General features: G+C 49.9%; 2 protein-coding genes across 5 annotated transcripts; both read right to left on the bottom strand.

The window, feature by feature from the left end:
- Window positions 1-205: 205 nt before the first annotated feature.
- Window positions 206-6,754, bottom strand: TEKTIP1 (tektin bundle interacting protein 1). 2 transcript variants are annotated; one of them, XM_061601115.1, is made up of 4 exons: window positions 6,235-6,754; window positions 4,507-4,736; window positions 3,091-3,216; window positions 206-1,177 (listed from the first exon to the last, which is right to left on the bottom strand). In XM_061601115.1, exons 1-4 carry the CDS (start codon window positions 6,330-6,332, stop codon window positions 1,029-1,031), a joined length of 603 nt encoding a protein of 200 aa, XP_061457099.1. In that variant the 5' UTR covers window positions 6,333-6,754; the 3' UTR covers window positions 206-1,028. The 2 variants fall into 2 exon arrangements, with proteins under 2 accessions (XP_061457099.1, XP_061457098.1); XM_061601114.1 differs by lacking the exon at window positions 6,235-6,754 and having other exon boundaries at window positions 4,507-5,415.
- A 599-nt stretch (window positions 6,755-7,353) lies between these two features.
- FZR1 (fizzy and cell division cycle 20 related 1) lies at window positions 7,354-26,205 on the bottom strand. 3 transcript variants are annotated; one of them, XM_061601332.1, is made up of 14 exons: window positions 26,139-26,205; window positions 23,653-23,822; window positions 22,625-22,750; window positions 21,282-21,345; window positions 19,987-20,114; window positions 18,627-18,709; window positions 17,650-17,833; window positions 16,765-16,830; window positions 15,933-16,035; window positions 15,030-15,214; window positions 12,853-13,086; window positions 12,048-12,152; window positions 11,383-11,475; window positions 7,354-10,346 (listed from the first exon to the last, which is right to left on the bottom strand). In XM_061601332.1, exons 2-14 carry the CDS (start codon window positions 23,719-23,721, stop codon window positions 10,305-10,307), a joined length of 1,482 nt encoding a protein of 493 aa, XP_061457316.1. In that variant the 5' UTR covers window positions 23,722-23,822; window positions 26,139-26,205; the 3' UTR covers window positions 7,354-10,304. The 3 variants fall into 3 exon arrangements, with proteins under 3 accessions (XP_061457316.1, XP_061457315.1, XP_061457314.1); XM_061601331.1 differs by having other exon boundaries at window positions 26,090-26,180; XM_061601330.1 differs by lacking the exon at window positions 26,139-26,205 and adding an exon at window positions 25,958-26,061.
- Between the last annotated feature and the right edge of the window lie 998 nt (window positions 26,206-27,203).

The raw sequence follows: 27,203 nt of genomic DNA, 5'->3' as shown, positions 1-27,203 counted from the left end.
ACCCTGCTTGTGAGCTCCCAGAAGCATCTATGAAAGGAACAGAATGGGGAGCAAAATCTATAAAGGCAGCGAGTCTCTGTTTTATCACTCCCCAAGGTATGTGTGGGACGAAGGGCAGGATGAAATAAACAAATAAATAATTTTAAATGCTTAAATTTATTTCTTTTAACAAGTCTCTGATTTCAGAGCTGGTGAAAGCGTACAGAATTTTATTTTTTGCTCCCTGTAGAATTCAAGTTTTTTGGGGGAGGAGAGGTCGGATTCCCACGCCTCTTATTTATTTATTTCATTTCTATGCCACCTATTCCTCCAAGGAGCTGAAGGTGTTGTAGGTGGCCCTGCCCTCCCCTTTTTATCCTCACAACAACCCTACGAGGTCTCCTGGGTCAGAGCCCAATACCCTCACCATTACACCAGTCTTTCTGACTCAGATTAAAATCCAGCTATTTTATACTTTTATCTTTTGGTTAAAACGGGTCACATGCATTGCATGAATGTTATTACCTTTCGAGGGGGGGGGGAGGGAAGGTTAATAAGAACACATCATAAAGTGAACACAGGTTACATAACCAGGGCTTTCCACATTAGCTTCACAGAAGAGGCATATTTACGGTGATGAAGCCACTAGGACCTTGCTGTGGTAAATCAGGATGTTGGTAAAGGTGGAGTTTTTCGAACTCACCTTTGAACAAAGTAGGTGAGAGGAAGGGGGAACCCTCAGGCCAAATATGGCCCCCAGGCTTCTCTATATGGCCCCAGCCCCCCGAATCAAGAGGCCTCACCTGCCAATCATCCCTGGAATAAGAATATACACAAGGCCGCTGTTTCGCACCACTGGGCACCATCACACAACAGTTATCACATCGCCATGCCACAGGCCTCCGCCATCACCATGTGCTCTGAGCGACTGGGCCCGGGAGATCGGCCTGTGCATTGGCGAGGGGGTGATCCGGAGAGGGGCTTGCAACCCCACCTTCCATGGCAAAGAAGGATTCTCAAATCATGCCAAACAGCAAGAAGAAGCTTTACTAGTGCTGGTGGTTGGTCGAGGGCTGGCGGTCGAACATCCTCCAGGTGCGATAGTCCTTTGCGGTGAAGACAGGCGTGTGGAAAGATAAATGGGCCACGTAGCCCGGCTTGCCCTTCAGCTCCTCAGCGCAGCGGTTGCGGTTGACAACTGGGGAGAAACAGAGGATGGAGACAGGGAGGGAGGAGAGCTTGTGCAGCGCATGCAGGAGACCCCTGGCTCAACCCCTGGCATCTCCAGTTAAGAAGGATCAGGCAGCAAGTGATGGAGGGACGCCTCTCTGCCCGAGACCCCAGAGAGAAGTTCCGTCCCTGTCATCTCTTGGAAGGCTCAGGACAGACAAAAGGAAGGGCGTCTTCACACAGCGCAGACTTAAACTATGGAACTCGCTCCCACAAGAGGCAGCGACAGCCACCAGCCTGGATGGTTTTAAAAGAGCATTAGACACATTCATGGAAAACAAGGCTATCAGTGGCTACTGGCCACGATGGCTGCGCTCTGCCTCCACAGTCAGAGGCAGCATGGCTCTGAATACCACTTGCCAGAAACTGCAGGAGGGGAGAGTTGCTCTTGCACTCAGGTCCTGCTTGGGGGCCTGTTCCCATCATGGGCCTCTGGCTGGCCACTGTGAGACCAGGAGGCTGGACTAGGCGGGCCCCCTTGTGGCCTGATTCAGCAGGCGCTTCTTAAGGTCTGATCTCCAGGCAGAGCTGGGAATGCCCCCTGACCAAAAGCCAGGAGAGCTGCTGCCAGTCAGTGCAGGCCATACTCAGCTAGACAGGCCAGCGGTCTGATGCACTACAAGGCAGCTTCCTCAGTTCTGAAGCGAGGCTGGGGCAATCTGTGGCCCTCCAGATGTTGCCAGACTCCAGGATGCTTCAACAACGTGAGTACGCTGGAACAGCCAGGCTGGATCAGGCCAAAATGGCTCCATCTAATCAAGTGCCCTGTTTCTCACCATGGCTAATCAGGAAGGCCGCAAGCAGGGTGCGTTCTCTCTCTCTCTCTCTCACACACACACAGGAGCTCCCTACAGGACAGTATTCAGAGATAGACTGCCTCAGCATGTGGAGGGTCCATGGACTGAGCCATCCTGATTATGTAGCCACTGCCAGAATTACAGTCCTTCCTCATGAATTTATCTAGTCTCCCTTTAAAAGCTGCCTACGTCGGTAGTGGCTATCCTGAAACGGTGATCTTGCGTCTGCCCGGAATCTGTTCCCATTGGATTTCACAAGGTGACCCCCAAGTTCCAATATTATTGGGGGGGGGGGAAGAATGAGTTTCTGTCCACTTTATTTAATTTCTTATCATCATCAGTAACATTTCTTAGACGTCTTTCTCAAAAAGGCAACTTAAAAAAATATTAAAAGGCATACAATGTTTAAAACAAAACAATAAACACCACCATTAATCCGTGTACTTCACACCTTCGGCCCTCCAGATGTTGCTGAACTGCAGCTTCCACATCCCAGGCCACCGGCCATGCCTGCTAGGGCTGATGGAGTTGTCGTTCAGCAACATCTGGAGGGCCGAAGCTTCCCCACACCTGCTTGGCACAATGCATGGCTTTATAAGCCTCTGTTCAGAGGGGTGGGGAAAGTGCGCCCCCTCAGAAATTCCTGGACGTCACCTCCCAACAGCAAGCAAGGCCAATGGTCAGGGAGGATGGGAGCTGGGAGTCCAGCAACATCTGGAGAAACACAAATGTTCTCCATCCCTGATCTAAAGAGAGGCATTTCCCTACTGCATGCAAGAGATGGAAGAATGCCTCTATTTAGAAGAGGCGTTCCCTCCTCAGAGTGGGGAATGCCTCTTCTTAGCTCAGGGAGGGGGGAACCTGTGGGGCCTTCCTGCTTCCCATCAACTCCAATAGGCAGCATTGTCAGCGACTGGGACTGACGGCTGTTTGTAGCCCAACCCTCTCTGAAGGGCAACATTTCCTTCGTCCCGCCCTTGGGCGTCTGAAACCCACAACCACTTTAGTCTTTCCTTGTTAAGAAGGGCGCGCCAGCCTCCCACTTGCCCCCTTCTCCTCCCCTGCCCCAAATCCTGCCCATTACCATATTCTTTTCCAAGAATGGGTCTGTCCCTCCACAGAAATGCGCCCCATCGTGTTTTAGGGTCCAAATACTGGGCAGGAACGATGGGATCATACCAGCTGCTCTCGTGCAAATGCTGGGCATAAGCTAAAAGGAGAGAAGGAAGGGCAAAAAAAGATGGATGTGAGACAGCCTGGAATTGCTGCAGCAGAAAAGGCAAATGCCATCCTTGTATGTGACATCTCCTCCCCTTCCATGCCAAGGGAGGGGAACCTGTAGCCTGAGGGCCAAATGGGGACCAGCATGGATCCCAAGTTAGCCCATGAGGCTGTTTTCCCAAAACCACGCCCGCCTGCCCACTAAGTTAGTCAGGCTCAATAATTTCAATGGATCTTCTGAGTGGTTTTTCTTTTCTTTCTTTCATTTCATTTTTAATCTGTATACCACCTTTCTACATTACTGTACTCAAGGTGGTTTACAACCACAGAAAAAACAAAAAAAATATACCAAAATAAAACATAGTGTCATCCTACAAGAACAAAATTCGAGAATCCATTCCACATGTTATCTTACTGACAAAATGAGAGCAAAGGAAAACTACCCTCATCAATTACAATCAGTCATTCAGGCTGCAGCCCAACCCCCCCACCCCTACCCTAATTGGGTTGCAATCCAGTATCAGTCATACTCTGAATAGACCTGTTGGGCTGCATCCAACTAAATCCCACTCAGAGTAGACCCACTGACATCTAGTTACAATCTGAGACGCAAATTATCTTAGCCGTGTCCTTTAATTTGAAAAGGTCTACTCTGTGTAGGGCTAACACAGCAGGAACCGTCTCTGTTCTCTTTTCGGCGCCTCCTGAAGGCCTTCCTCTTCCAGAAAGCCTTGCAAGCAGAAACACCTTATTCCCACTTGCAGCTGGGTTGGAACAGTTTTTTTAAAGATGTGTTTCGGATGTTTTGTTTTTGAGGTCTTTGTATCATCTGTTTGCCGGCTCCCTCTAGGAGGAAGGGAGGGATATTAAATTTAATAAATAATAAAAATAATTATGGCTACAACCCATTTAAATTCATGCACATGGCTAATTTATATGGGTCTACTCTGAGTAGATACTCAGTGGATGCAAAACCCATTGCTCTTTGCCATGCATTTTTTTTTTAAAATCATCATCATCATCATCACTGTTTATTTGTAGGCCACCTTTCCACAAAAATTTACGCACAAGGTGGCTCACAACCTGAACAGAAAAAAAGTTACACAACTCACTGTAAGAAATAAATTCAAATGGTCAATAAGTTAACAAAAACTTAAAACAAAAACAAAACATCAGTTAAATCCAGTAATATGATTAAAGAAACCTTAAAAATCGGGTGGCAGAGCCGAGGAGGATTTTGCAGGGAAGAAAATGAGGCGGCGGGATAGCCAGAGCTTACCAGGTGGTAGAGTCCTCTCACGTTTGGCATGTGACTTCTGCCAGCGGTAATAAGCCTCTCGGCCGATGGGGTTGGTGAGGGTGTACCAGGAGTCGTGGTTGTGACTGTTGGTCAGCCCCGTGTACCAGGTCTGAGGGATGGCGTCCCACCCCATAGGGGTGTATTTCCAGCGAACGGCCTCCTTAATGATAGGGGCATTCTGAGGGCCCCTCAGCGTCAGGTACTCATCACTGGAGAGGGGGAAGAAGAGGAAATCGCATTCACTTTGTGAGAAATCCAGCCGTTCCATGCCAACCGTAAAGTCTGACCTTGGGTTCATAACTGTCTCAGTATCTTGGCCTCCCTTGCATGGTGGTTGTAAAGATAAAACTGACTGCATGTGAGTATGGAGCTCCTTACCTCCTATATGTTGGGTAACAAGGGTGGCCTGGGGCAAAAAAAAAAAGAGAGAGGGTGGTTAGAGTGTCTGACTAGGATCTGGGGGAGACCAGGGTTCAAATCCTACAGTCAGCCATGAAGCTCATTGGTTGTTTTGTCTGTAGTTTGAAAAATGCGTATTTGGGGGGGTTGTTTGGCAAATCAGCACGGCCCCTTTGAGCTAAATTGGAGGGGGGTGTCAACATTTTAAAGTAGCAGTTAAAAAAACTCCCAAAAAATGGTTTATAGGGCTGCAGTCCTACGCAGATTACCTGGCAGCAAGCCCCACTGAAACAGCAATTTCCTTCTGAGCAAGAAAGGGAGAAGCTCTGTTTCATTTCTCTCTGTTGCTAGTTTTTCCATCCTTAAGTTCAGCTCTCCACTTTCCCACAAGTTCGCAGTTTTTAAAGAAATTGTATAGTAATCAAGTTTAGTGTGGCAGCACCTAACCTTTGGAACTCCCTGCCTCTTGGCATCCAGCAGGCGACTCCGTGGTATTCTTTTCAGTGCCTGCTTAAAGCTTTTTTGTTTAGGCAAGCCTACCCAGACACATGATGTGTTTTAATCTCTTTAGCCTGTTTTCTTAATTGTTTTAAAACTTTTTAATTACTTGTTTTTAATTGTTTTAGCGATTAATTTTTTTGTAAACCACTTAAGAATTTTTTTTACAATCAAGCGGTATATAAGTTTTGTTAAATAAAATAATTACACAGTAAAACACAGACATAGGCAGATACTAATGTCACCGCTGAAACCGTAAAAGGGCTCAGCTAAGAATGTAGCTAATTGAGTACGTATATTTTTTATAATCGGTTTTATGTTTATTTTTTGGTCGTTGGCTCTTGTTTGTGAGCCGTTTTGGGTCTTTCTTATCAAAAGGAAAGGCGGTTTATAAACTCTTTTAATAATAATGCCTGCTTAGCAGCACTGATTTCAAATGCCCCGTGCAGACATTTGATGGTTTGGGGAAGGATGCTCTGAACCCCAGGATCACAACCTGAGGTTAAATCTAAGAGTTATGTAAGAGTTTGGATAAAATTCGGCAAATCAGGTCTAATTGTTAAAGACAAAGGGCAGTATTCAACGCTAGTCCTGTGCAGAGTAGACCCATTGACGTGAATGGACGTGACTAACTTCGGTGCATTAATTACAGTGGCTCTGCTCTGAGTAGGACTCAGCTGAATACAACCCAAAGTGGCTTCAGAAAACTCCCAAGACTGATTACAACTTGCTTCGTTGGGAAGGGACTCCAATCCCTCTCTGTTCTGTCAAAATTGAGAGGCAAAAGAAAGTAACTATTTAGACACTCACCTGTACAGCGGAGTGGGGAAATCAGTCTCCAGGGTACTCTGAGGGACATACGGACGATTCAGCACCAAATCCCGATAGTTTAGACACCGGAAATCCATGGCGGGGCTCTGCTGCCTTCACACCCCACCTCAGCTCCTGCTGAGGCCAGCTCCTGAGAGAGAAAGCTTACCTTCCTCTGCCAGGTAAAGGGTTGCCATCATTGTTTGCTAGGCCCAGCCTTCATGGCAACCATCCCCTTAGCAACAAAAGGCAGGCAACCAGGAAGAATATGGCGCAGGTAACAAAAGAGGGAGGCCCTCAAGACCCTTGGGACGCGGGAGATGATGGCTGGGAGGCGAAGGGCCATGGATCCCTAGGTAAACCGGCTCTTTATCCAGAACCATGAGGACTTGAATCTTTAAGGACTGCAGCTCAGTAGTGGAGCCCGATTTGTGGGTTCAATCCCAGGCATCTTCAGGTGGGGTGGGAGAGACTCTTGCCTGACACCCCAGAGAGCCGCTACCAGCCAGTGTAGGCAGTATTGACCAGGATGGACCAATGGTCTCATTCGGCTAAGGCAGCTCCTGTGCGCATTCATGCTTTGGACCGCTGGCACTTAAACCCCTCCCTCCCCCAAACAGGGTGACTTGCTAACTGGTCTATATTCCAGGTTCGCAGTGGGGAGAAGAAACCTCAGGCCTGGGAGCCAAACGTGACCCTCCAGTTCTCTCTATCCGGCCCTTGGGACTCCCCCCCGGACACACCCCTCACAGGCCTTGCTTCACAACCTCGAGTTGTTTTTACCCATCTAGAACATGCCCTCGAACGCGTCGTTTGTCCAGGTGGAGGACACAGAGGGGTGCGTTGAGTGTGTAGAAACTAGCCTGTTGTACAAAGGGTTGTTATACTCATTGCTCTGCCCACTGTGGCATCTGGCCATGCCTACCGTTGCCATGGGGCCTCCAGGCGCTTGCCCAGAGGGAATGCGGCCCTTGGCCTGGAGAAATGGCTCCCCCCACCCCAGCTTACAGGCGCATCTCTTTTGAGCACTGTAGCCCAGGAATGACACCCCACACACCTCAGAATCCCATTTCCACCCCCACTGGCGAAGCTTTCAAAAACATCACACGCTTGGCAAGGTCAGTTTTGAAATCCACACGTCCTTTTAATGCCAGAAACATTTTAACACTTTTCTTATTAATGTATCGTTACAAGGGTTTCTTCTTCCGCATTATCTCCTCTGCTCCTGGCTCTTACGAACACACCACGTATATAAGAAACGCCGACATCCTCCAGACATGCACACAAAAAGAAAAAGGAATGCCCAGCCCAAATATTACTCAAAGAATTTTCATGAACTCCTGGCCAGAAAGTTAACACGTATGGAAATACAAAGGTTGCAAGGTTTCCCCTGCCTGCCCACCACCCCCTCGCTCGTTTGTAGCTAGTCAACACGCTGCATTATACTCACTTCTTGCCATCCAAACTGAGAAACACACACACGTACATATACACACACTCACACACACAAGCACAGAGGGGTATTTATTAGGAGGCAGCCAAACGCCTCTTTGTGACATACACACCCCTTCCACGCCACTGCTTCACAGAGAATGAATGAGAGAGAAGGAACGTTGTGAGGATGCTGGCCTGGAGTGCAGGCCCTCTATGGCTCCTGACGTTCCAAGTGCTGGATTGTTCATGCTCCCTCTCCACGAGATGTAAGGGCGGGAGGGCGGAGAAAAGCTCGGGCGGGCTTCTTTTAAGAGCTTGCAGCCAAGGCGGTGCCCTCCAGATGTTCCTGGCCTCCCCAACTCCATCCCTAACGGCTGGCCAACATTGGCTGCTGGAGCATCTGGAGGGGCGGCAGGTTTCTCCCCTCCCTGATCTAAGAAGAGGCATTCCCTGCTCTCAGGAGGGAATGCCTCTTCCAAATACAGGCATTCCTCAACCTCCTGCAGGAAGCAGGGAATGTCCTCTCAGCGCTGCTGGACTACAACCCCATCCCTGGCCGCTGGCAATGCTGGCTGCAGCTGCTGAGAACTGGACTCCATTAGCATCCGGAGGGATGCACCTTTCCCCATCAATGGTCTAACAATAGGCATTCCTCTCTCATAAATATCTTGCCTGATCTACTTCTTAGGTCAGGAATGGGGAACATCTGTGCCCCTCCAGATGTTGCTGGACCACAGTTCCCATCATCTCTGACCACCGGTGCTGCTGGGAGCAAGGAGTCCCCCGCCCTCTGGAGGGCTGACCCTGGCAGGGCCTTCGACAGGTGGCATGGCTGCTGCTTGTGAAGGGCATTCCAGTCATTGGACCAACACAAACACACACTGCCACCTGAACAAATCTAACAGCCCCAGGAAAAGCATCCCTCCCCTCACACAATGCAGGGCAGGGCAAAAGCGTACTCTCACACACAGACGTTTCCCCCAAAACAACAGCAAGGAACAAAAACAAGCCACAATGTACCGCTGGTTGAGCGCTGCCCACACAACAATGACGCCGGGGCTGCTGAACACGGGAGATTCATCCTTAAAGCAACACGCAGAACATTTAAGTGCTTCAGTCTCTCTCTCTCTCCCCACCACTCAAAAAAAGGCTCCAAGAGACAAAGAGCATCTCATCTCCACAAAATAAAAAGGAACATTTTTTAAAAAGAGTCCACTTCAGATCTAATGACAGCTCTGCAAAGGACCAAAGAAATGTCTTTTCTGCAAAGGCCTCGTTGGTCTTTTCCAAGACCTAAATGCTGGAGTACAGTTTGGCTACCAGTTTGGCCTTGCGCTCCCTCCTTGCCCAGCCAATTCCTTCCCTCCCCACCTCCGGTTTGGGCAAAACACAGATTGCCAAGACTCCTGAATCCCAGAGGCTGCAAGGAGAGCCCGTCTGTGTGTTTGTGTAGGGAGAACACATACCTGACATACCATGGTTACATTTTTGCAATTAAAAAAAAATTCTTGTGTTCTCCGACACCCACAGAAAGAAGCCACCAGCCTTTAGCTTTCAAGGACAAGGACAGACAACGCAGTGCCCTCCAGACGCTGCTGGATTCCCAGCAGCCCGCAGGGCCAGTAGCCAGGGATGATGGGAGGTGTAGTCCAGAAGCATCCGGAGGAGCAGCTCCGTACAAGGGTCTCGAACACCAGGATCTCCCATCTCCCTTCCATTTCAGCCGTGATTTCGAAGCGTATTTTAAAACATCCCAATACTTCTTTTCTATACAAGTTTTTTTTAAAAAATACCAATTTCTGGCTGTGATCCTGCCCACTTAGTTCCAAGGCAGGTATAAAGTGGAATAAACAGGGGCTTCATCCTGCCCACACAAAGATGCTCCAGAAAATGGGAGAGAGAGAAAAAGTCCTGCCATTTTGGGACGGCTGCCTTCAACACCCTTTCCGTTTTCCCCACCCCAAGAGCTGAGGGGCTTTACTTGAGAGGCTCCTCTTTGTCTCGGCTGGGACAAGCTAACCCAATCTCCTCGCGGCTCTCCAGAAGACCTGCTTTTGGGAGTCCAGGGAGGGAACCCAGAAACTAAAGATGGAGGGAATTCTGCCGTTTGGAATGTCTAACCCCGAAGGGTCTCGCCTCCTCCCTGCGACTGCAAAAGTCCCAATCAGATCTCACCTATTCTCTGCCAAGTCCAGGCAACCACCCACACCCTGCCAACATGCGGGCAATCTTTTCTTCTTCTCCCCACCAGGGATTGAAACAATCTCATTCCTGTCTTTTTTTTTTTAATTGGTCCAGCACACTTGCATGCACACACTCTCTCTCTCTCTCTCTCACACACACACACCAATACACATAATATTATACACTCTCCTCTCCCTGGCTCTGAAGAGGGTAGACTCGTCCAACAGCATTCCCATTCCACCCACGCCTAAATAACATCCAATGGCATTCACACTCACAGATTTAATAAAGGATCTTCCGAGGCCCCCTCTGAACATGTTTCTGACACATCGCCCCTCCCCCTCCCCCCGGCGCATTCCCATTTCCCCCCAGATGACGGCCTGGAGGGCGGTTCCATGCAGCCGGTCAGTGGTTCTCCACCCCCAAAAGTCAATCTCTTCCTCAGTGGGCTTTTACCGTATCCTGGTGAAGAGGTTAAGGACTGAGACAGACTCCTAGGGGTAAAAGAGGGAGGAGAAGGGATGGTTAGCCCCTGCAGCGCTCCCACCAGCTGGTCCCCAGGGGCTTTGCGGCTCCCCTGTGGACACCAGGCAAGGTACAGACGCCCAAGGCAAAAGCCGCAGGGAAAACAGACCAAGTGTTGGAGAAACACTTGCAAGGACAGGGACAGACAGGGCCTTCGCTCAGTGGCAGAACACCTGCTTGGGATGCAGAAGGTCCCAGGTTCAATCCCTGACACCTGCAAGAAGGGCTGGAAAAGATTCCCGGTCTGAAACTGCCAGTCAGGGCAGACAGCAGATGGAGCAATGGTCTGAGCCAGTATAAGGCAGCTCCTGCCTTGGTGTTTAGTCAGCCCTCTACCACAATCATGAGGACTGGAATCTTGCTCTTTCTGTAGGGAAAGGGTGATAGCTCAGAGGCAAAGCATCTGCCTTTGCAGGCACAAGGCCCCAGGTTCACCCCCTGTCATCCGCAGGTGGGGCTCGGAACGCCTGGAAACAAGGAGAGCTGCTGCCAGACAGTGTGGTCCCCTGGCCTTCGACTGGTGGGTCGGGACTCTCTAATAGGGTCACAGCCTGATCTAAAGGTGCACCACAGAAGCATCACACAAACATACGGTAAACATTACAAAAAAGCGGGTCTTCAAATGCATGTTTGGGTTTAGAGGTGGCTCCCAGGACTAAGGTCAAAGACTATTTTTATATAACACATATTGATTTTTTGTTGAGATGTAAACTGCTCTGAGATTTCTTGAAACAGGAAGCGATACACAAGTTAAATAAACAAACAAGTAAGACTATTGGTGTAGAGAAGACTAAGCTAGACTCTGGGGTAAGGCAGCCTTCTCTGTTCCCCTATGCGGCCTAAACCACAGTTAAAAACAAAGCATGGCTTTGTCCACTGCGTGTGAACACCGAGAAATCAAAACAGGGGTACATTTCTTGTAGACACCACAGCACCCCAGTGGGATCTGCTTGCGTAGTCTGGGTGCGACTACTCAAAACGCGGAACTGTTTTGCTTGTTTTTACCTTGGTGGAACGGGTTTTGCTGAAGACGTTCCAAAACCTCAGCGTTTCATCCCCTGCTCCCGTTACGATGGCCTCTCCGTCAGGTGACATCGCCTGCAGGAGGGACAGGGCCGTGCTCAGTGGCGGAGGCAGCAGGTTTACTCCCCAACGGCATCTCCAGGAGGTAGGACCGGGAGGCAGGCCCGCCTGAAACCTCCGAGGGCTGCTGCCGGACAATACGGAGCTCTGACTCTGTATAAGGCCACTTCCTAGGCCCCTGTCTACATCAGCCCTTTATTCAGGACCATGAGGACTAGAATCTTACTTTGGGCATAGAGGAAGGACTACAGCTGAGCGGCAGAGCACCTGCTTTTTCATGGAGAAGGTCCCAGGCTCACTCCTTGGCATCTCCTGGTAGGGCTGGGAGAGAGCCCTGCCAGCCAGTGTAGGCAATACTGAGCTAGACGGTGCAATGAACTAACTCAGTCTAAGGCATCTTCCTACATTCCTGCCAGGGAATGTTCCTGCTCAGGAGGGAGTGCTGTTGCCAGGGAACGGAAGTCCCCTCCCCACAGTTTGCAGTTGCATTCATACATAAAGCAAAAATTAATAAATAAAAGTAAAAGCATAACAGGGCAAAAGGCAGGCTGCAGAGCTTTTGGGGTGTGATGGGGGAAAACACTCACCAGGTAGAGGACTCTGTAGGAATGCCCGGTCAGCTTTGCCACCTGAGTCAAGGACGGGTACTTCCACACGAGGATCTGGTTCTGCGAGTATCCGTGAGTGCTCACCTGTGGAGAGGCGGGAGAGAGCACCTTTGGGGTCAGAAAGAAAAGGTGAAGAGATGGAACAGCAAACAGAGGGAGAGACAGACCGGGGGGGGGGGGTGCCCCCTCCATTATCCCCTCCTCAAAATGCCCCCTGTGAAGGATGCTGTTAAAAGCCACAAGCGACGTGGCCAAAAACTGATGCTACAGAGAGAAGGGAGGGAAAGAAGCACAGGCCCACCTTACAGGGTCGTTGTGCAGTTTACTGAACAAGTACATAACTTTGGACACTTGAAATACACTATACAGACGCTCACCACGAGGAAAAGAAGGGAGGAAATGCAGCTTTACTCAGAGGCACAAAGGACATAAGTACTCTTGAGGTCTGGGACCCTGACTTGGAGCTGTTTGCATGACAGTCTGCTGGAGCCTATTCCCTCCCACCCCTTCCCCATCTGGCCCCTGCAGCTCCCCGATCCGTTTAGTTGTCCGTAGTCCATTTTTCCCTTTTCTCCGTGTCACTCGTTAAAAGCACGTGTCCAATTTTCTTAACGGTATTCTGACTCGACACGTCTCGCTGCTCTGTCCCTCCCTGTTCATTGTTCGTGCTTGCCACTTTCATTATTACAGAAAGATTTGAAAAACTCTGCATTTAAAAAGAGGAGAAAGGGGCTTGATGATAGCAATCGCCGCCTTCTGCCCGCTCCCACTGCGAGGCTCTCACCAGCTCGTTGGCGTGCTTGGACCAGGCGAGGTTACACACTTGCGACCCGGTGTCGATGCACTGGAGGGGCTGCCCCGTCAGCGTGTTCCAGAAGCGGATGCAGCGGTCGGCCGTCCCGCCCCCCGAGGCCAGCAGCCCGTGCTGGTGGGGGGACCACGCGATGGCCTTGACGGCTGCCAGGTGCTCCGTGTACTGCTGGACGGGGCTGAGGCTGGAGTGGTTCCAGACGAGGAGCTGCGGGGGGGGGGGGGGGAATGCGTCAGCATGAGCCATTGGCCACAAAACATGCAAAAGGGCTTCATTTGCCATAGCAAAATGCTACGTGAGAAGAACAGAGTTAAGAGGAAACAGTCCAAAGTAAGTTACAAACAACCATAAAGTAAACTAAACACAACTACTAAGCACTGCTATGCCTGTTCCAATGAGCGCATCCAGAGTAAGCTAGCCAGCCATTTCCCCACCTTTGGGTCATCTTCAGTGGCCAAATAAATAAAATCCAACGGCTCCTAGTACAGAAATGCTTAACAGGAGCATTAGTTGGGCTTGTTCAGATACAGGATTCTATCAGTCAACATTAGTGAATAGTCACAGTATGACGATTCAAATTATTTTCAAACAGCACAAAGCCTTAAGTTGTGTTTATGGTTATTAAACGTTTATTTTTCTATTTATTTTGCAGAGCTGAGGGGGCTGCAAGGGGTTTGTGAAGGAGCAGAAAGATTTGCTCCCCTTAAAGCTTCATCTGCCTTTTTTCAATATTAGGTGTTGTGACGTCACAAGTCAAAGAGGGTGGACCTTTTTCAGGCCAATGGCCACCTTCCCTTCTGAGCAACTTTCCAGGGCGGGGCCAGAGTAAAAAATGGGCGGAGCAATTAATTATTTAATGCAAATTTTAACCTTTGTCCAGTAGCCTAATTTCTACGCCCACCCGCACACCCCTCTCTATCCAGGAAAATGCAAATGTACTGCCTTCAAGTCGATTCCGACTTATGGCAACCCTATGAAGAGGGTTTTCATGAGGCTGAGAGGCAGTGACTGGCCCACGGTCACCCAGTGCGCTTCATGGCTGTGTGGGGATTGGAACCCTGGTCTCCCAGGTCCTAGTCCAACACCTTAACCACTACACCACAACACCCTATCCAGGAAAGCACGAAGCAAAAACACTTGGGGTGTGAAGTGGGGGACCTTTACTTATTTATTATTTGATTTATATCCCGCCCTTCCTCCCGGCAGGAGCCCAGGGCAGCAAACATCATAAAAACAAACATCATAAAAACAAACTTTAAAACACATTAAAAGAAAACATCTTTAAAAACATTTCTTAAAAAAAGTTTTCAAAACATCATCTAAGATTAGACCACATGGCCTGGGGGGAGAGCTAAGGGCCAAATAGGAAGGCCTGGAGGGCCACATTTGATCCCCACCCCACCCGTCATATATTATGAACTGGGGGTAAATAGGTAGCCCTTCTGGATGGACCCAAACTCCCATAATCCCCAACGACAGCTGGAGCCCACCAACCTCTGGAGGAGTGCAGGGTCCCCACCCGTTCCAAGCAAGCAAACGGAAGGAGATGCCCCCCCCCCATAGGCTGGTCTCTGGGGGAAGCTGGCCAGGCAACCTCGTGCGATGTCTGTGCGGACGCCAGCTGAAGGACTTTTTAAAAAAAAAATTCAGCCAGGACTTTTGAAAAATATTGCTTAGGTTGGCTTCAGCTCCGATGAAATGTATTTGCTGTCACTGTCCTGCTATCTTTAAGGAGCTACTTCTCAGACTGGGAATAGGGGGGCTCACTGGAGGGTCCAAGCTCCCATCCTCATCATGCCTGACTGTTGGCCTTGCCGGATCCCGGGCTGATGGGAACTGGGAATCCAGCAACATCTGGAGAGACACAGGTATTCCCCAAGAGGGCATGCTGCTCCTTAGATCATGGATGGGGAACCTACGGGGATCCCTCCAGATGCTACTGGACTCCAACTCCCATAGTTCCGTTTTGTCCATTGCTAGGGCTGCTGGAAGCTGCAATCCAACGGCGTTCCTCCACCTCGCGCACATAGAGGAGGGCTGGGGAATGTGCAGCTCTCCCACAAGAGGCACCCATCTGGTGTGCCTGGGTAGCACCTGCTCGGACACGGGCCGTGCAGAGGGAGCCAAGTCTTCAGCCCTGGCTACTGTACCTTGTTGTCGTTCCCGCCAGACGCCAGGAGCTGGTGGTCAGTGGACCACTTCAGCCCACACACCTCCTGCCGGTGGCCTTGGAGACGCCGCTCAGACTGCATGGGAGGCGTCCGGATGTCGCGCTGGAGGATCATCCGGTCCCGACTGCCGGAAGAGAGCTGGTCTGCGTTCCACGCCAGAGCACCTAGAGCAACGAGTACAGGGAGGGAGGAGGCACACAGATGAGCAAACACTCTCCAGCACCACTGGAGTGAACAACTGTGTGTGTGTGTGTGTGTCCCTGTTAGCAGAAACAACTGCCCATTGATTGCAGAGCCTCCCTCACCACCATTGGCTGAGCTGCTGTGAGGTCACAGGCATGCTTGTGAACATTCCAACTGCCGAGAGTTAAGCCACCAGCAGCAGAGTGTTTTTGCAAAGCTGCCAGTTCTGCGAGCAAAGCGATGTCAGTTTGGGTCTGCTCTGAGTAGGAGTCAGTTGAATACAACCCACTGAAATCAATGGGCTTCACCTAGTCATTTCCACTGATTTCAATGGGTGGCATTCACAATGCTAGTCCTACTCAGAGTAGACCCATTAATGGACATGGCCACCTTAGGTTCATTAATTTCAATGAGTCTACTCGGACTTAAGTTGAATGCAGCCCATTATCTCTTCCAGTATCTGGTTCCAGCATACATACATGCAATATATCTGGACACAGGCTAAAACGTCCGCATTCAAGGGATTTCATCTCCTCGGGTGCAATTTTCTGTGGCTGTTTTACAAGTCACTGGCTACACTCACAGAGAAGGCTAGGCCTGTGGCTTGTTTGAACATCTGAACCTGCCCTGGCAGACTAACCTCGTAGTATTGCATTGGCCATAGACATTAGCCATCCCCCCAGGCCCCATTTTGCTCACCTACTCTGGCCGTGTGCCCCTCCAGCATCGACAGCTTCTTGCCAGCTGCGGCATCCCAGATCTGTACAAAGCCTTTGTGGGTCCCAACAGCTACCAAGTTGCCCTAAGTGTAGAGAGGGACGCGAAGCCAAGAGATCACAGGTAAGACCAAGTCAGAGTCATAGAGCAGGGCTAGGGAGCCTTTGAGGGCCACATGACAGCGGTGGGTGCAGTGGGCGGAGCAGTAAATGTCAGTTTCACTTTTGTATAGTATTTATTCATTTATTTATTAAAAGTATTTATATACCACCCCCTCGCAAAACATCATAAACATAAAGACATTTAAAAACAAACAAAACAATTATTAAAATGACTGGCTGTTCAAAAATAAAAAAATTAAACTGCTGCATAGGCCTGTCAGCACAAAAAAAGTCTTGAACAGATGCCTGAAAGTCACAAGTGAGGAGGGTGCCCGTGGAATCGCTGCCAGAAGAGTGTTCCACAGCATGGGGCCGGCAACACTAAACGCCTGACTTCTGGATGAGGCCAGATGGGCCTCTGTAACACGCTGTGGGACGAGTAAGTTTCTACACCCCTCTCTGTTTCCCATCCAGACAAGCAAGAGGCATTATGGGAATTCAAGGACACAGTTCAGCCAGGCAAAAACACTCAAGGCGGTGTGAGGCAGGGCCAGCGAGGAGCGCAGCCTCGGAGGTGAGGCGCGGCTGAGGAGACTTCTGAGGGCCAGACAGAAGGCTTGGAGGGCTGAGATTCCTCAACCTTGTGGTCCAGCTTAGCCCATGACTCTCAACACTGTGCCTCAAAGAAATGACGGTGACGGCAATGTACTGACCCGCTCTGACCACCCAACGGAGGTGACGGAATCGCCTTCCACAGACAGGTCGCACAGCCGGGTTACCTTGAAAGAGAAGGGGGATGGGGGGAAGCAGACAGTTCAGAGAAGCAAAGAATCAGAAAAGAAGCCCTACAGTGGCAGTAGACAGGCAACTAATTTTTGTTCAGACCTCGTGCGCAGCAAGAATCAAACAGCATTTCTCAAACGCCCAGCAGCGGAGACGTACTTTTACTTATTTTGAGGTTTAACAGAGAAAAAAAGACTCCTTCCTATTAGGAGGAACCCTACATTTAGATCAGAGTCACTGTTTGGGGGCATGCTCTGAACGAGTCTTTGGAGCTGCAACTCATGCAGAGAGCCAAAAGGCAGACTCCATCGAGGGTGGAAAATTTCATTGGGCCTCCATTGGAGGGGAATTAAAGAGGTGGAGGAAATGTTAAGTTGTCTTGTACCTCAAGCCCTCAAAATAATTTTGCTTGTATATTTAAAAAATACAGTTCCAGAAAAAATACAGTAGCGAGAAATTTATTTACAGCACCAAAAATAATCATAGCTAAAAACTTGGGGAGGGGAATCTAACTGCTCCTTCCTTTACAGAACGAATTGAGAAAATATGGTCTATTGTGGTAATCATTAAATCAACATATTATAAGAAACCCCAAGTTAAACAAACCAAACAAATCTATTGAAAAATGAGCTTTATTTCTGACACATCAACCCAATGTACAAGCATACGCTCCTTTTAATCTATTGTAATTATAGGGATCTAGTATATGTATTATCAAAATGTACAAGTTATCAATTATAAAAACAAAAAGGAAGTAAAGAGCTTAGGAAACCAAAGAGGAAGTACTGAACCGCCACCCGCCCCTTCGACTTTACCTGGCTGGTGCAGGCGCTCCAGAGGTAGACACATGTCCCGAGGCCAACGCTGAGGACATTGAGGGAGGACCAATCCACCAGGTTCAAGTAGAAGTCATCCTGCAGCTCCGGAGCATCCAGAACTTTGAACGGGATCTTGGAGATTTTCCTCGTTGGCTTTCGAGGGGACCTTAGCAACTTCTGGCTGTTAACCGGGTGGGAAGGGAGGTTGGAGGGTGGGAGAGGAAGAGGAGGAGGATGTGAAGAGGGAGGAAGCTTGCTTCCCTTAAAACACACCCCAGAGCCTGGCGATTTAAACACTTCCTATAAAGAAAAACTTACTTTAAAAACTTTGAAAACAGCCTAGAGTGTGGCAATGTTTTTTTTTTTTCTAAATCTGTGTTAAGTGGCCTCTCTCAGAACCAGGGGTGGGGTGCCCTTTTCAGGCCAAGGGCCGCATTCCCTTCTGTGCAACCTTCCAGGGGGCCACATGCCACTGGTGGGCGCAGCCAGACGCAAAAACGGGTGGGAGGAGCAAGGATGGTGAATTTTACCTTTGTACAGTAGGCAAGCTTCTACCCACAATGAGTGGCATTCAACTATGTCCTGGTCAGAGTAGACCCACTGAAATTAATAACCTAAGTGAATTGTGTCCATTAACTTCAATGGGTCTACTCTAAATCGCACTAGCGTTGAATACCACCTGCTCATCCACCCCTCTCTAACCTCCACCCAGACAGCAGTCAGGCTTCGTTAAGAGTTCAACGGCCAGGCAAAGGCACCTCAGCTGCACAGCAGGGCCGGGGGGGGTAGCCTGGGGAGTTTTCAGAGACATGGAATGGCACCCTCTCCCCACCACCCTCCGCCCTGTATTGGAATCCCCAGCAAGACCCCGAGACCCTAACCAAGGGGGGTTAAAAACAGCTCCCCAGACCCTTCCCTCCGCATTAAGCTATTTCCACTGTCATCACCACCCGCTGTCGAGAAGGAGAGCCAACCTTTTGTTGCTGACGGGGGAGAGGGAATACAGAGAGACCTCGTTGCCATCGTCCGGGCTGGAGCGCTTCGTGGTGAGGGAATACTGGACGGGTGAGGAGGAAGCAAGCCAGAAGGAAGCACACCGACATTAAAAGCGGAGCGTTGAGCCATGCGCCCCTCTGCCTGAGGAGCGGCTCAGCAAATGCCTGCAATCCCGCCCCACAACAACCCAACCATCCTCTTCGGAAGACGATCCAGGCAGCCTGTCTTCCCGCCCACTGAACCCCTGGCCCCAAGGCAGCACACGTGGACTACACCTCCCGGCAGCTGTAGCCAGCATGGCAGACGGCCCGAGATGGCGGGAGTTGGGACAGTCCAAAGTTAAGAACAGATTGTGTGTCTGGCAGGAGCTGCCGAAACAAAAAGCTGTTTTCAGCAGCCATCCAAAAGAGTGTAATGATGGCACTTGCCTAAGGCCAATAGGCAGGGAATTCCAAAATACAGGTTTGGAAATATTGGTTTTCATTAAAAACAACCAAAAATCAACCCGTCACTGGGCTGGTGCCAGCATGCTCAAGAGTCATCTTCTTCCATATGAGACTGCCTGACAGGTTCATTCCTCCAAAGCCTTTAAAGGAGAAACTCTCCTGCAGAACGCTGTGACCCTCCCGGGGCATAAAAGCTCCGGAGCTGTAAATGTTAGTGCCAAAAACGTTTAGTTGGACAGCTTAAGTTGTCGTGTGCTGTTCCTGTTGTTGCTCAGTATCTTTCATAGATTATCTTTATGGCTCAACTGTTATTGTTCCTTCTTGTTATTGTGCATTGTATTTATTTATTTTTTAAGGGAAGGCGCCCTGGATATTTTATTGAAATGCATAACACAAATCTCCGCTGGGCCCTGCTCTCTCCTCTCCACCGTCACTGGGAAGCAGCTGTTCCAGCAGGTGGCAACAGTGGGAAAGAGGGGTACCAAGACCCATCCCACCAACTCTGCTGAAAGGCAACCTGCGTCGGGCTCCTCCTGCCCCTGAACCATTTCCGTGACAGTGGGTCATTACATAAGAGCTACTATTTAGACTTTGTTTAAGAGTTGGTGCCTGAGTTTGCTTCCCCTCTTCCCTCCTCACCCCTTTTTCCTTGTGTTGCACTTTTATTTTAATTCCTCATCCCTCCTCAACTTTTCCTTGTGTTGCAGTTTTATTTCAATTCCTCATCCCTCCTCAACCCTTTTTCCTTTCATGTCGTGTTTTTTAGTCTGCAATCTGGGGGAGGGGGGGAGGCGCTCTGTCTTGTTTTAAATCGATTGCCTGTGAAGCCGCTCCTGGGGGCCTTTTCAGCTGAAGAGAAGGGTAAGTAAATAAGCAAGGTGAAAAATAATACCGTGAAAAGGCTCTTTTTTTCAGGGGTGGAGGGCTGCAGCCTCCTGTCCTCTGTCTGGGGGTCTTGTACCTTCTCAATTCCAGCTCCCAAGAGCTCATTCTTTAGCAAGGCCGAATACGCCAGGCCATCTGCTCAGTGGAGAAAGAGAATCATGAAGACACCTTATTTTTCTTTTCTCTTTTTTAAAAAAATCAGTATTAAAGTAATAACTTACAAAATAGAAAACGTAGACACAGAATATGCATTTAAGTGACAAAAATGTTAATATTCACAAAGGAGTTAAGAGCCAGAATTTCACAGAAAGTTAGTAAGACAGAATTAGCGAGGTTCAAAAACAGGCAGCACACGCAGGCCAGAAGAACAAGAGCCACAAACAGGCAGCCCCTCTGAGGAACAGCATCATGGCCAGGAGGAGACCGGCCTGGTCCCACCAGTCAGAAAAGGGCCAAGAAGCTTGCTCCCCTATTTCCCCTGACCAGGAAGAACACTTTTATTCAGAGAACTCAAGCCTGAGTTTGCTTTTTTTCTTTCTCCTTCCCCCTCTATCCCTTTTCCTTTTGTGTCGTGTCTTTTTAAAATGGAAGCGTGAGAACAGGGATAGTCTCAGTCATCATAAGCTGTTCCAGGAGCCTTTTTCAGCTGATAAGTGAAGTTAGGAAAAAACCCTAAATACAAATAAATAAAATCTAGGCACATAGGAAGCGGTTTTACACCGAGTCCGATCCTCAGTCCACCTAGCTCAAAACCCGACAGTGTCTGTAGGGATGGTAGTAATCTTGTAGATATTTAGGGCCCAAGAACTGGGCCCGGAAACAAACTGTCAGCCAGTGAAGCTGTTTTAAAACATGGGTGTTTACGAGCTCTAAATGGAGCCCTGGGCATCAATGTGGCCGCTGCCCTTTGAACCAACTGAAGGTTCCAAAAAGGAACAGCCTTCACCCATGCAGAGTGCACTGCAATCGTCAAACGTGGAGGTTACCAGAGCATGAAATACAGATGGAGCAATCTCCTGGGTAGGTGGACAAAATCGTCCACTTTCCAGAGGGGCCGTCTTTTGCAGAAAACCCGCAAGAGTCTTGTGGCACCTTAGTGGCTAATAAATTTATCACGGCATAAGCTTTCTTGATGAAGTGATCCACAGGTCACAAAAGCTTATGCCAGAATAACGTGACAGTTAAGCTATTCTGCCTGGTGGGGCCCACCTCTCTTTCCATACCCCAGCGTGGACTCTGAGCACTTTGAACACGCAGGTCAAGGGATTACAGACACGCAAAGAGACAGGCCTTGATTTCTACCTTTGCCGTTGTCTGAAGTCGCATCTTTTGCTTTTCTGTTTTGACTTGGAGACTTTTCGTTTTCCTGGAAAGCAAAGGAAAGAGGAGTGTTGGGTTTTTTAAGCACGCAGCCTGTTTTCAGAATCCCCCCACCTTCACAGGCCTTTTTTCTGCCCCAGTTCATCTGCCAAAAGGACCCCTCATCAGATGGGTACATGGTTATCAACTGCTCAGTATACTAATATTTCTACAGAATTTCTAAAAACTGTTTTAGGATGAATGCTTACTGAAGGGCCGAGGGTACTTTTTCATCTGGTTGGCCACTGTGAGAAGAGGCTGCTGGACTAGGTGGGCCACTGGCCTGATCCAGCAGGGCTCTCTTTATGTTCATTCATTCACAAGCCAGCCTGCTAGAGAAGCCCCCACCCTCCTCAGGCCTTGAGTCAGGAGCAGTGAGGACTGCCTTCCAGGCATCTAGCTTTGGGAGATGAAACAGAGGCGTTAAAATGGTGGCAGGGAACCTTTTTCAGCAGGAGGGCCACATGCCAGTGGGGGGGGGGGGGAGAAATAAAAAAGGGGCAACAGGTGCGACTCTTGCCTCTGTACAACAGACAACATTCCAGCCACAAAATCCCAGAGGCTTCCACACACACTCATGTCCAGAGAAGCAGCAGGAGGCATCACAGTTCAAGGACACATCCCAGGCAGGCAGGGCCACTCAGTGACGGTGCAAAGCAGGACCAGTGAGGGGCATGGCCTGGGAACACTCCCAAGGGCCAGACAGAAATCCCTACAGGGACGCATTCAGCCCACCCTTGATGTAGGGCGGAAAGTGCTGTTTTGGGTCTCTTGTATTAAACCTTCCCTTCCTTATATCAGTGATGACGAAACAAAAAGCCTTCTTATTTTTAGCATAAACTGTATTATTTTCTTTCCCCAAAAAAGATTATAGCATAGAAGAAAACAGTAAATGGCTGTATCTAACGAAGACCACGTTCACACCAGACAGTTATTCCACTATTATTACGCTTTAAATAGACGTGGCTTCCCCTAAAGAATCCTGGGAATTGCAGCTTGTGAAGGCGGCTGAGAGTTGTTAGGAGACCCTCCCCATCCCCTCACAGAGCGGCAGTTCCCTGAGGGGTTTAACAGTCCCAGAGACCTCTGAGTCTCCTCACAACGGTCAGCCCCCTTCAAATACGGCACTTCCCAAGAGGGCCATTCCTCGCTCCCAGCCTGAGGTTCTCCACTGCAGGTTTATTTTAAGCCACTTTGTACGCCTAAACAGAAAAGTGGTATATGTTAGAACCAACACACACGCATATAAAACCAGGGAATTCCCTCGGCACAAGCCCAATGCTCACGTTTATCCTGTGGAAACTGATGCTCCAATTGGCTCCCGCTCGGGAAGGAATAAACCGGTCGCCGTGTTTGCTGGGGGAGGAGACGGGGGAGTTTGAAGGCGTCAGCGTCCTCCTCATGTCTGCAACCTGTAATTTGGGGGTGGGGAATCAGACAATGCAAACCCACCATGCTTTATTTCCCTTTGGAACAGTATTTTTTTATTTACATTTCTTCGTTATATTTCTCTCCCCACCCTCCTTCCAAGGAGCTCAAGCTGGCGTAGTTGGGTCTTCCCCTTCCTTGTTTAGCCTCCTAACAACCCTGTGAGGTAGGTGAAGCTAAACAGAGACGGTGACCCAATGAAGCATGTTTATGTGACTTGTAAACAAAGCTAAAAACTTTTAGAACTGCCAAGCTTGCATGATTCATTTCTGCCCCACATCACCATAACTATCACACATTTTAAAAAATGTACTCATCATTGGCATCACTGATGGACACGAGTTTTTACAGAGAAAGAGCCGAGAAAGCCTCCTTATACAGAGCGAGTCAGACCACTGTGGACCATTTAGCTCAGAACTACCTACGCTGACTGGCAGTGGCTGTCCCAAACGTTCCCAGCCCTACCCGGAGATGCTGGGGATGGACCCTAGGACCTTTTGCATGCAGAACTGGTACTCGACTGCTCGGCCCTTAAAAATGGAGCAAGAGTACAGTCCTCATCATTCTGAATAAAGGGCTAATTTAAATAGAATATTGGCACCTATTCAGAGTCAGAGCATTAATCTCTCTAGCCCAGTACTGTGTACACTGCCTGACTGCAACCCTTGTATGGAAGGCCACAATTCAGCCACATAGAAATCAGAGGTGCCTTCATATACCTCCCTCCCTCTAGGCAAGCAAGAGAAGTTCTTACAGTTCAAGGACACCCTCCACCTGGGCAAACGAGCTGGAGGAGAGTGTGGAGGAGAGCGCCGAGGGCCACACTTGGCCCCCTGGGACGGAGGTTTCCCACCTGCCCCCAACTGGGGTTTTGTCCAAGACTTACACAAGGCATCGTGTTTTCATTCTGGATGTTGATTTGGCGGAGAAGGCGCCTTTCATAGTCTTGATCCATGGCGGATGGGGAGGGAGGGGCAGGGGAAAGGTAATGCCAAAGTGCCTTGTAACAGCCTCAAGACCTTGCGCTCATGGAGACGAGGGTGTGAACACTGTTCGCTACAAGAGAGAGAGAGAGAGAGATGAACCAACACATTACAGAGAGGATTGTAAGTGCCGTGGGAAATTACTGGGCACCCTCCATTAAATTCCTCTTCAGGGGTTGGGCAGGGACCCTTCTCCTTGCCGCTCAATGACAAGGCACTGGAATGCGCAAACTGTGATTTTAAATAAATAGTTAGCCCTGGAGGCCTAGTCATGCTTATGCCCAGCAATTAGAAATATCCCCTCCTCACCCGCCCGCCATAGCCCCTGCAAATACAAGCAGGCCTGTTGGGCAGGTCACAATCTTACACTCGTTAGAGCCCATATAACAGGGAGCTGCCTTGTACAGAGTCAGACCATCGGTCCATCCTACTGATTTTTAAACACGTTTTTTATAGCTTTTTACTTTTGTATTTTATTGTATTTCAATCTGAATTTTACAGAATTCTGCGGTCCATGGAGAGCGGGAGCGGAACAGTGGCTTCCCCAACCTTTCCCCCCCACCACAGATCACTGGAAAATTGCTGAGGGTCCGGGATGAGGTTTCTGCCTGTTGCAGCCATTGCAACTCCATACAATCCAAACTGTAATTCAATAAAATACATCACACAAACGAAAAGAAGCAATAAACATCCAATTAAAAATCAATATGAACACTGAAGGCAAAGGGTGTGTGGTCTCTTGCCTCCAACCACAAATCCACAGACTTGCCACAGACCACCTGGATACAGCTCACGGGTCGCTGGTGGTCCGTGCAGCAGTTTGGGAACCCCTGGTCTGCACTGGCCGGCAGCAGCTCTTTAGGGTTTCAGGCAAGGCGCCTTTCCCAGGTCTACCTGGAGATGCTTGCTGCCAGGAACTGAACGTGGAACTCTTTGCCACTGCGCTACGATCCTTCCTCTCTCACCCACCCAGTTCAAAGGAAACAGAGGATTCTCCCCACTGAAAAAAACCCCAGTCTCTGCTTAAGCTCAACCCTCGCATTTGCCTGGTCAGGAGAGGGGGACGTGGGGTCACTGCCTGCCTTCCGTTTCAATCACCCTCTTAGGTTCCCCAAGGGACACCCTGGTTTGTATTCAACTAAGTCCTACTCAAGAGTAGATCTACTGAAATTAATGGCCCCTATGTTAGTCATGTTTATTAACTTCAGTGGGTCTACTCTGAGTAGGGCTAGCGTTGAATACCACCCCTTCCAACTAATACGTACCCCCCAAGTCCCCTCCTTCCATTGAGCACCTCAATGACATAACACCTCCCTGCTGCTTTAGAGCAAGGCGCTCTCTGCCTCTCCACTTGTCAGTGTCAGGAAGGGGGGTCTTTAAAGCACCCCCTTCCTCACCCACTAACTGGGTCCCTCACCCGTCTATCCACCCTCCAATGGACACCCCCATGACATTGAAGCACAGACTCCCCCTCCCCAGTTGTGCAGGGGGGGATGAAATAAACAGGGGGGGAGGACAGAGCTGCTTAACTGAAGTCTAGGAAAGAAAATACATGTGGAGTAGATTCCTAATAAGGTGCACCCCCCTTCCAATGAAGACCCCAATAATACAATCCTGCCCCATTGCATTAACACCCACAGCCCCTCAAGCTCCGTTACAGGAAGCCTCTTCCTTGTCTAGTCACCCATTTGGGACCCCCACCACCCCCTCCTCCCTCCAACAAGCACCCCCATAAAACCCCTCCCATTCCCTTAAAACATGGCACACAGCTCCTCTGTTACAGGAAAGGGGGGAAGCCCCCCAATTCCTCCCCCCGATTAGCCTTATCCTTCTTTTCCACTCACCCAGCTAGCCTCCCACCAGCCCCCCATAACGCCCCTTCCCATTGCCTGAAAGCAAGTCCCCCCCCAACACACAGCCCGTCTGTCACAGGAAAAAGGGCTGGGGGGCTCCTCCAATTGCTCCCCCTCCCCGACTGACCTCCCCTTTCCCAACCACTCCATAGTTAGCTCTGCCCCATCAAGGGGGCACCCCACAATACAGCCCCCACAGGGGCACCCCCAACAGAGCCCCCCGACCTCCTCCTTCCTCATCCAGAACGGCCCCCATAGCCCCCTCGGCAGCAAGGCTCGCTCCCCACAACCCCGTTCAGGAAAACGGGTGGGGCGGGGTGGTCCCAGAATCCCTCCCCAAGAGGCTCCTTCTCACCCCCTCAGTAGCTGCCCTCCAAGTGGGGGCGCATCCCATAATATTGAAGCACAGGCGCTTCCCGCCCCCTCCTCCCTCGGTGGTAGGCAACTGGGGAGGGGCCTTCCAAACCCGCCCCCCCTCCAGCTTCACCTGGGGCTGCCAGAGGGAAAAGGGGCGAGGAAGAGAAGCGCCCCCTCACCTGCCCTTAGCCAGAGCCGTCCAATATGGCGTCGGTCTTGCTCTCTTCTGCCCGCCCCTCCGCCCCGCCCACCCCGGCCCGCGCGGCCCCGCCCACTCCCCCTCCTCCTCCCTCGCGCTCGCGGGGCATCACGGGAGGAGGCGCTGACGCCATAGCCTCTGCAGACGCCAGTCACTCCTCCCCCTCCTTTCTGGCTCGCTGATTCGCCCCGTTCGAATCAATACAACTACTCGAAGAGGGCTGGGCAAGCGAGGCCGTTCCCTAGCAACCACTCCGAGGCCTAGCAGCAGCCCGTGCAGCCTGCCTTGAGTGCAACAACCCACACACAATAATAATAATAAATAAGCAACACGCATGTAAACGGGGGATGGTGGAAGGGAAGAAGGTGGTGCGATTTTCCTTTTTATCCCTCCTCCTCCTGCCAGCAATCCAAGCCCCATACATAGAAATGAATCAATGGGAAATGGAGAGATATATACAAATACATATTATGTGTGTGTACGAGCATGTACGTATATTACATAAGACGGCGCCCTTTCTTTGCCATGTTCTTTCAGTATTGCATATATTACTAATATATGCAATACTGAAAGAACATGGCAAAGAAAGGAAAGGGCGCCGTCTTGTGGCAACTTTTATAATGCTTTTTGAGGGACAAAAAACATACCAAAGCAGAGAAAGGCCGCCCTCTTGTGGCGAAAACATTTAATACACCTTGCGAGGGATAAGAAAAATGATGAGGCAGGGAATGGACCCGTGCATCGTAGTCCTTGAACAGCAGACCTGTGTGCTTGCTTAGTCCGGATGCTTAACGGTTGACGCGCAGCTTGAAGCTTCTTTGGATGCGGACAGCCACTCAAACCGAGATCATGTCCAAGCCGAGCAGACGTCGGCAGGGCAGGGCTGTGGGTGGCAAATGCATCCCTCCAAATGGAGCCTTCCCTTTCAGACACAGTCTGCCGCAGAATTGCCAAACTCTGGGGGCAAGAACGCAGGCAGAGCCGCTTTTGCAGATCCGGGCCGCTCTCTCTGGCGCTTTTGACTCTCCCCGGGCTGCACACTCCC

Source organism: Rhineura floridana, chromosome 18 (genome assembly GCF_030035675.1).
Source record: "Rhineura floridana isolate rRhiFlo1 chromosome 18, rRhiFlo1.hap2, whole genome shotgun sequence".
Classification (NCBI taxonomy): Eukaryota; Metazoa; Chordata; class Lepidosauria; order Squamata; family Rhineuridae; genus Rhineura; species Rhineura floridana.
Note: the sequence above shows the minus strand (reverse complement) of the source record. Positions and strands in the feature narration are given on the sequence as shown.

Excerpts from the sequence above, each read along its gene's own strand:
- TEKTIP1 (XM_061601114.1), bottom strand. The coding sequence starts at position 4,885 with ATGCAGTCAGTTTTATCTTTACAACCACCATGCAAGGGAGGCCAAGAT. Across the intron at positions 3,217-4,506 it reads TGAGAGGACTCTACCACCTG|CTTATGCCCAGCATTTGCAC; the intron begins GTAAGCTCTGGC and ends CTCTCCTTTTAG. Across the intron at positions 1,178-3,090 it reads CATTCTTGGAAAAGAATATG|TTGTCAACCGCAACCGCTGC; the intron begins GTAATGGGCAGG and ends GTTTCTCCCCAG.
- FZR1 (XM_061601332.1), bottom strand. The coding sequence starts at position 23,721 with ATGGATCAAGACTATGAAAGGCGCCTTCTCCGCCAAATCAACATCCAG. Across the intron at positions 16,036-16,764 it reads CCGTTGGGTGGTCAGAGCGG|GGCAACTTGGTAGCTGTTGG; the intron begins GTCAGTACATTG and ends CTCTACACTTAG. Across the intron at positions 13,087-15,029 it reads CTGGCGGGAACGACAACAAG|CTCCTCGTCTGGAACCACTC; the intron begins GTACAGTAGCCA and ends CCCCCCCCGCAG.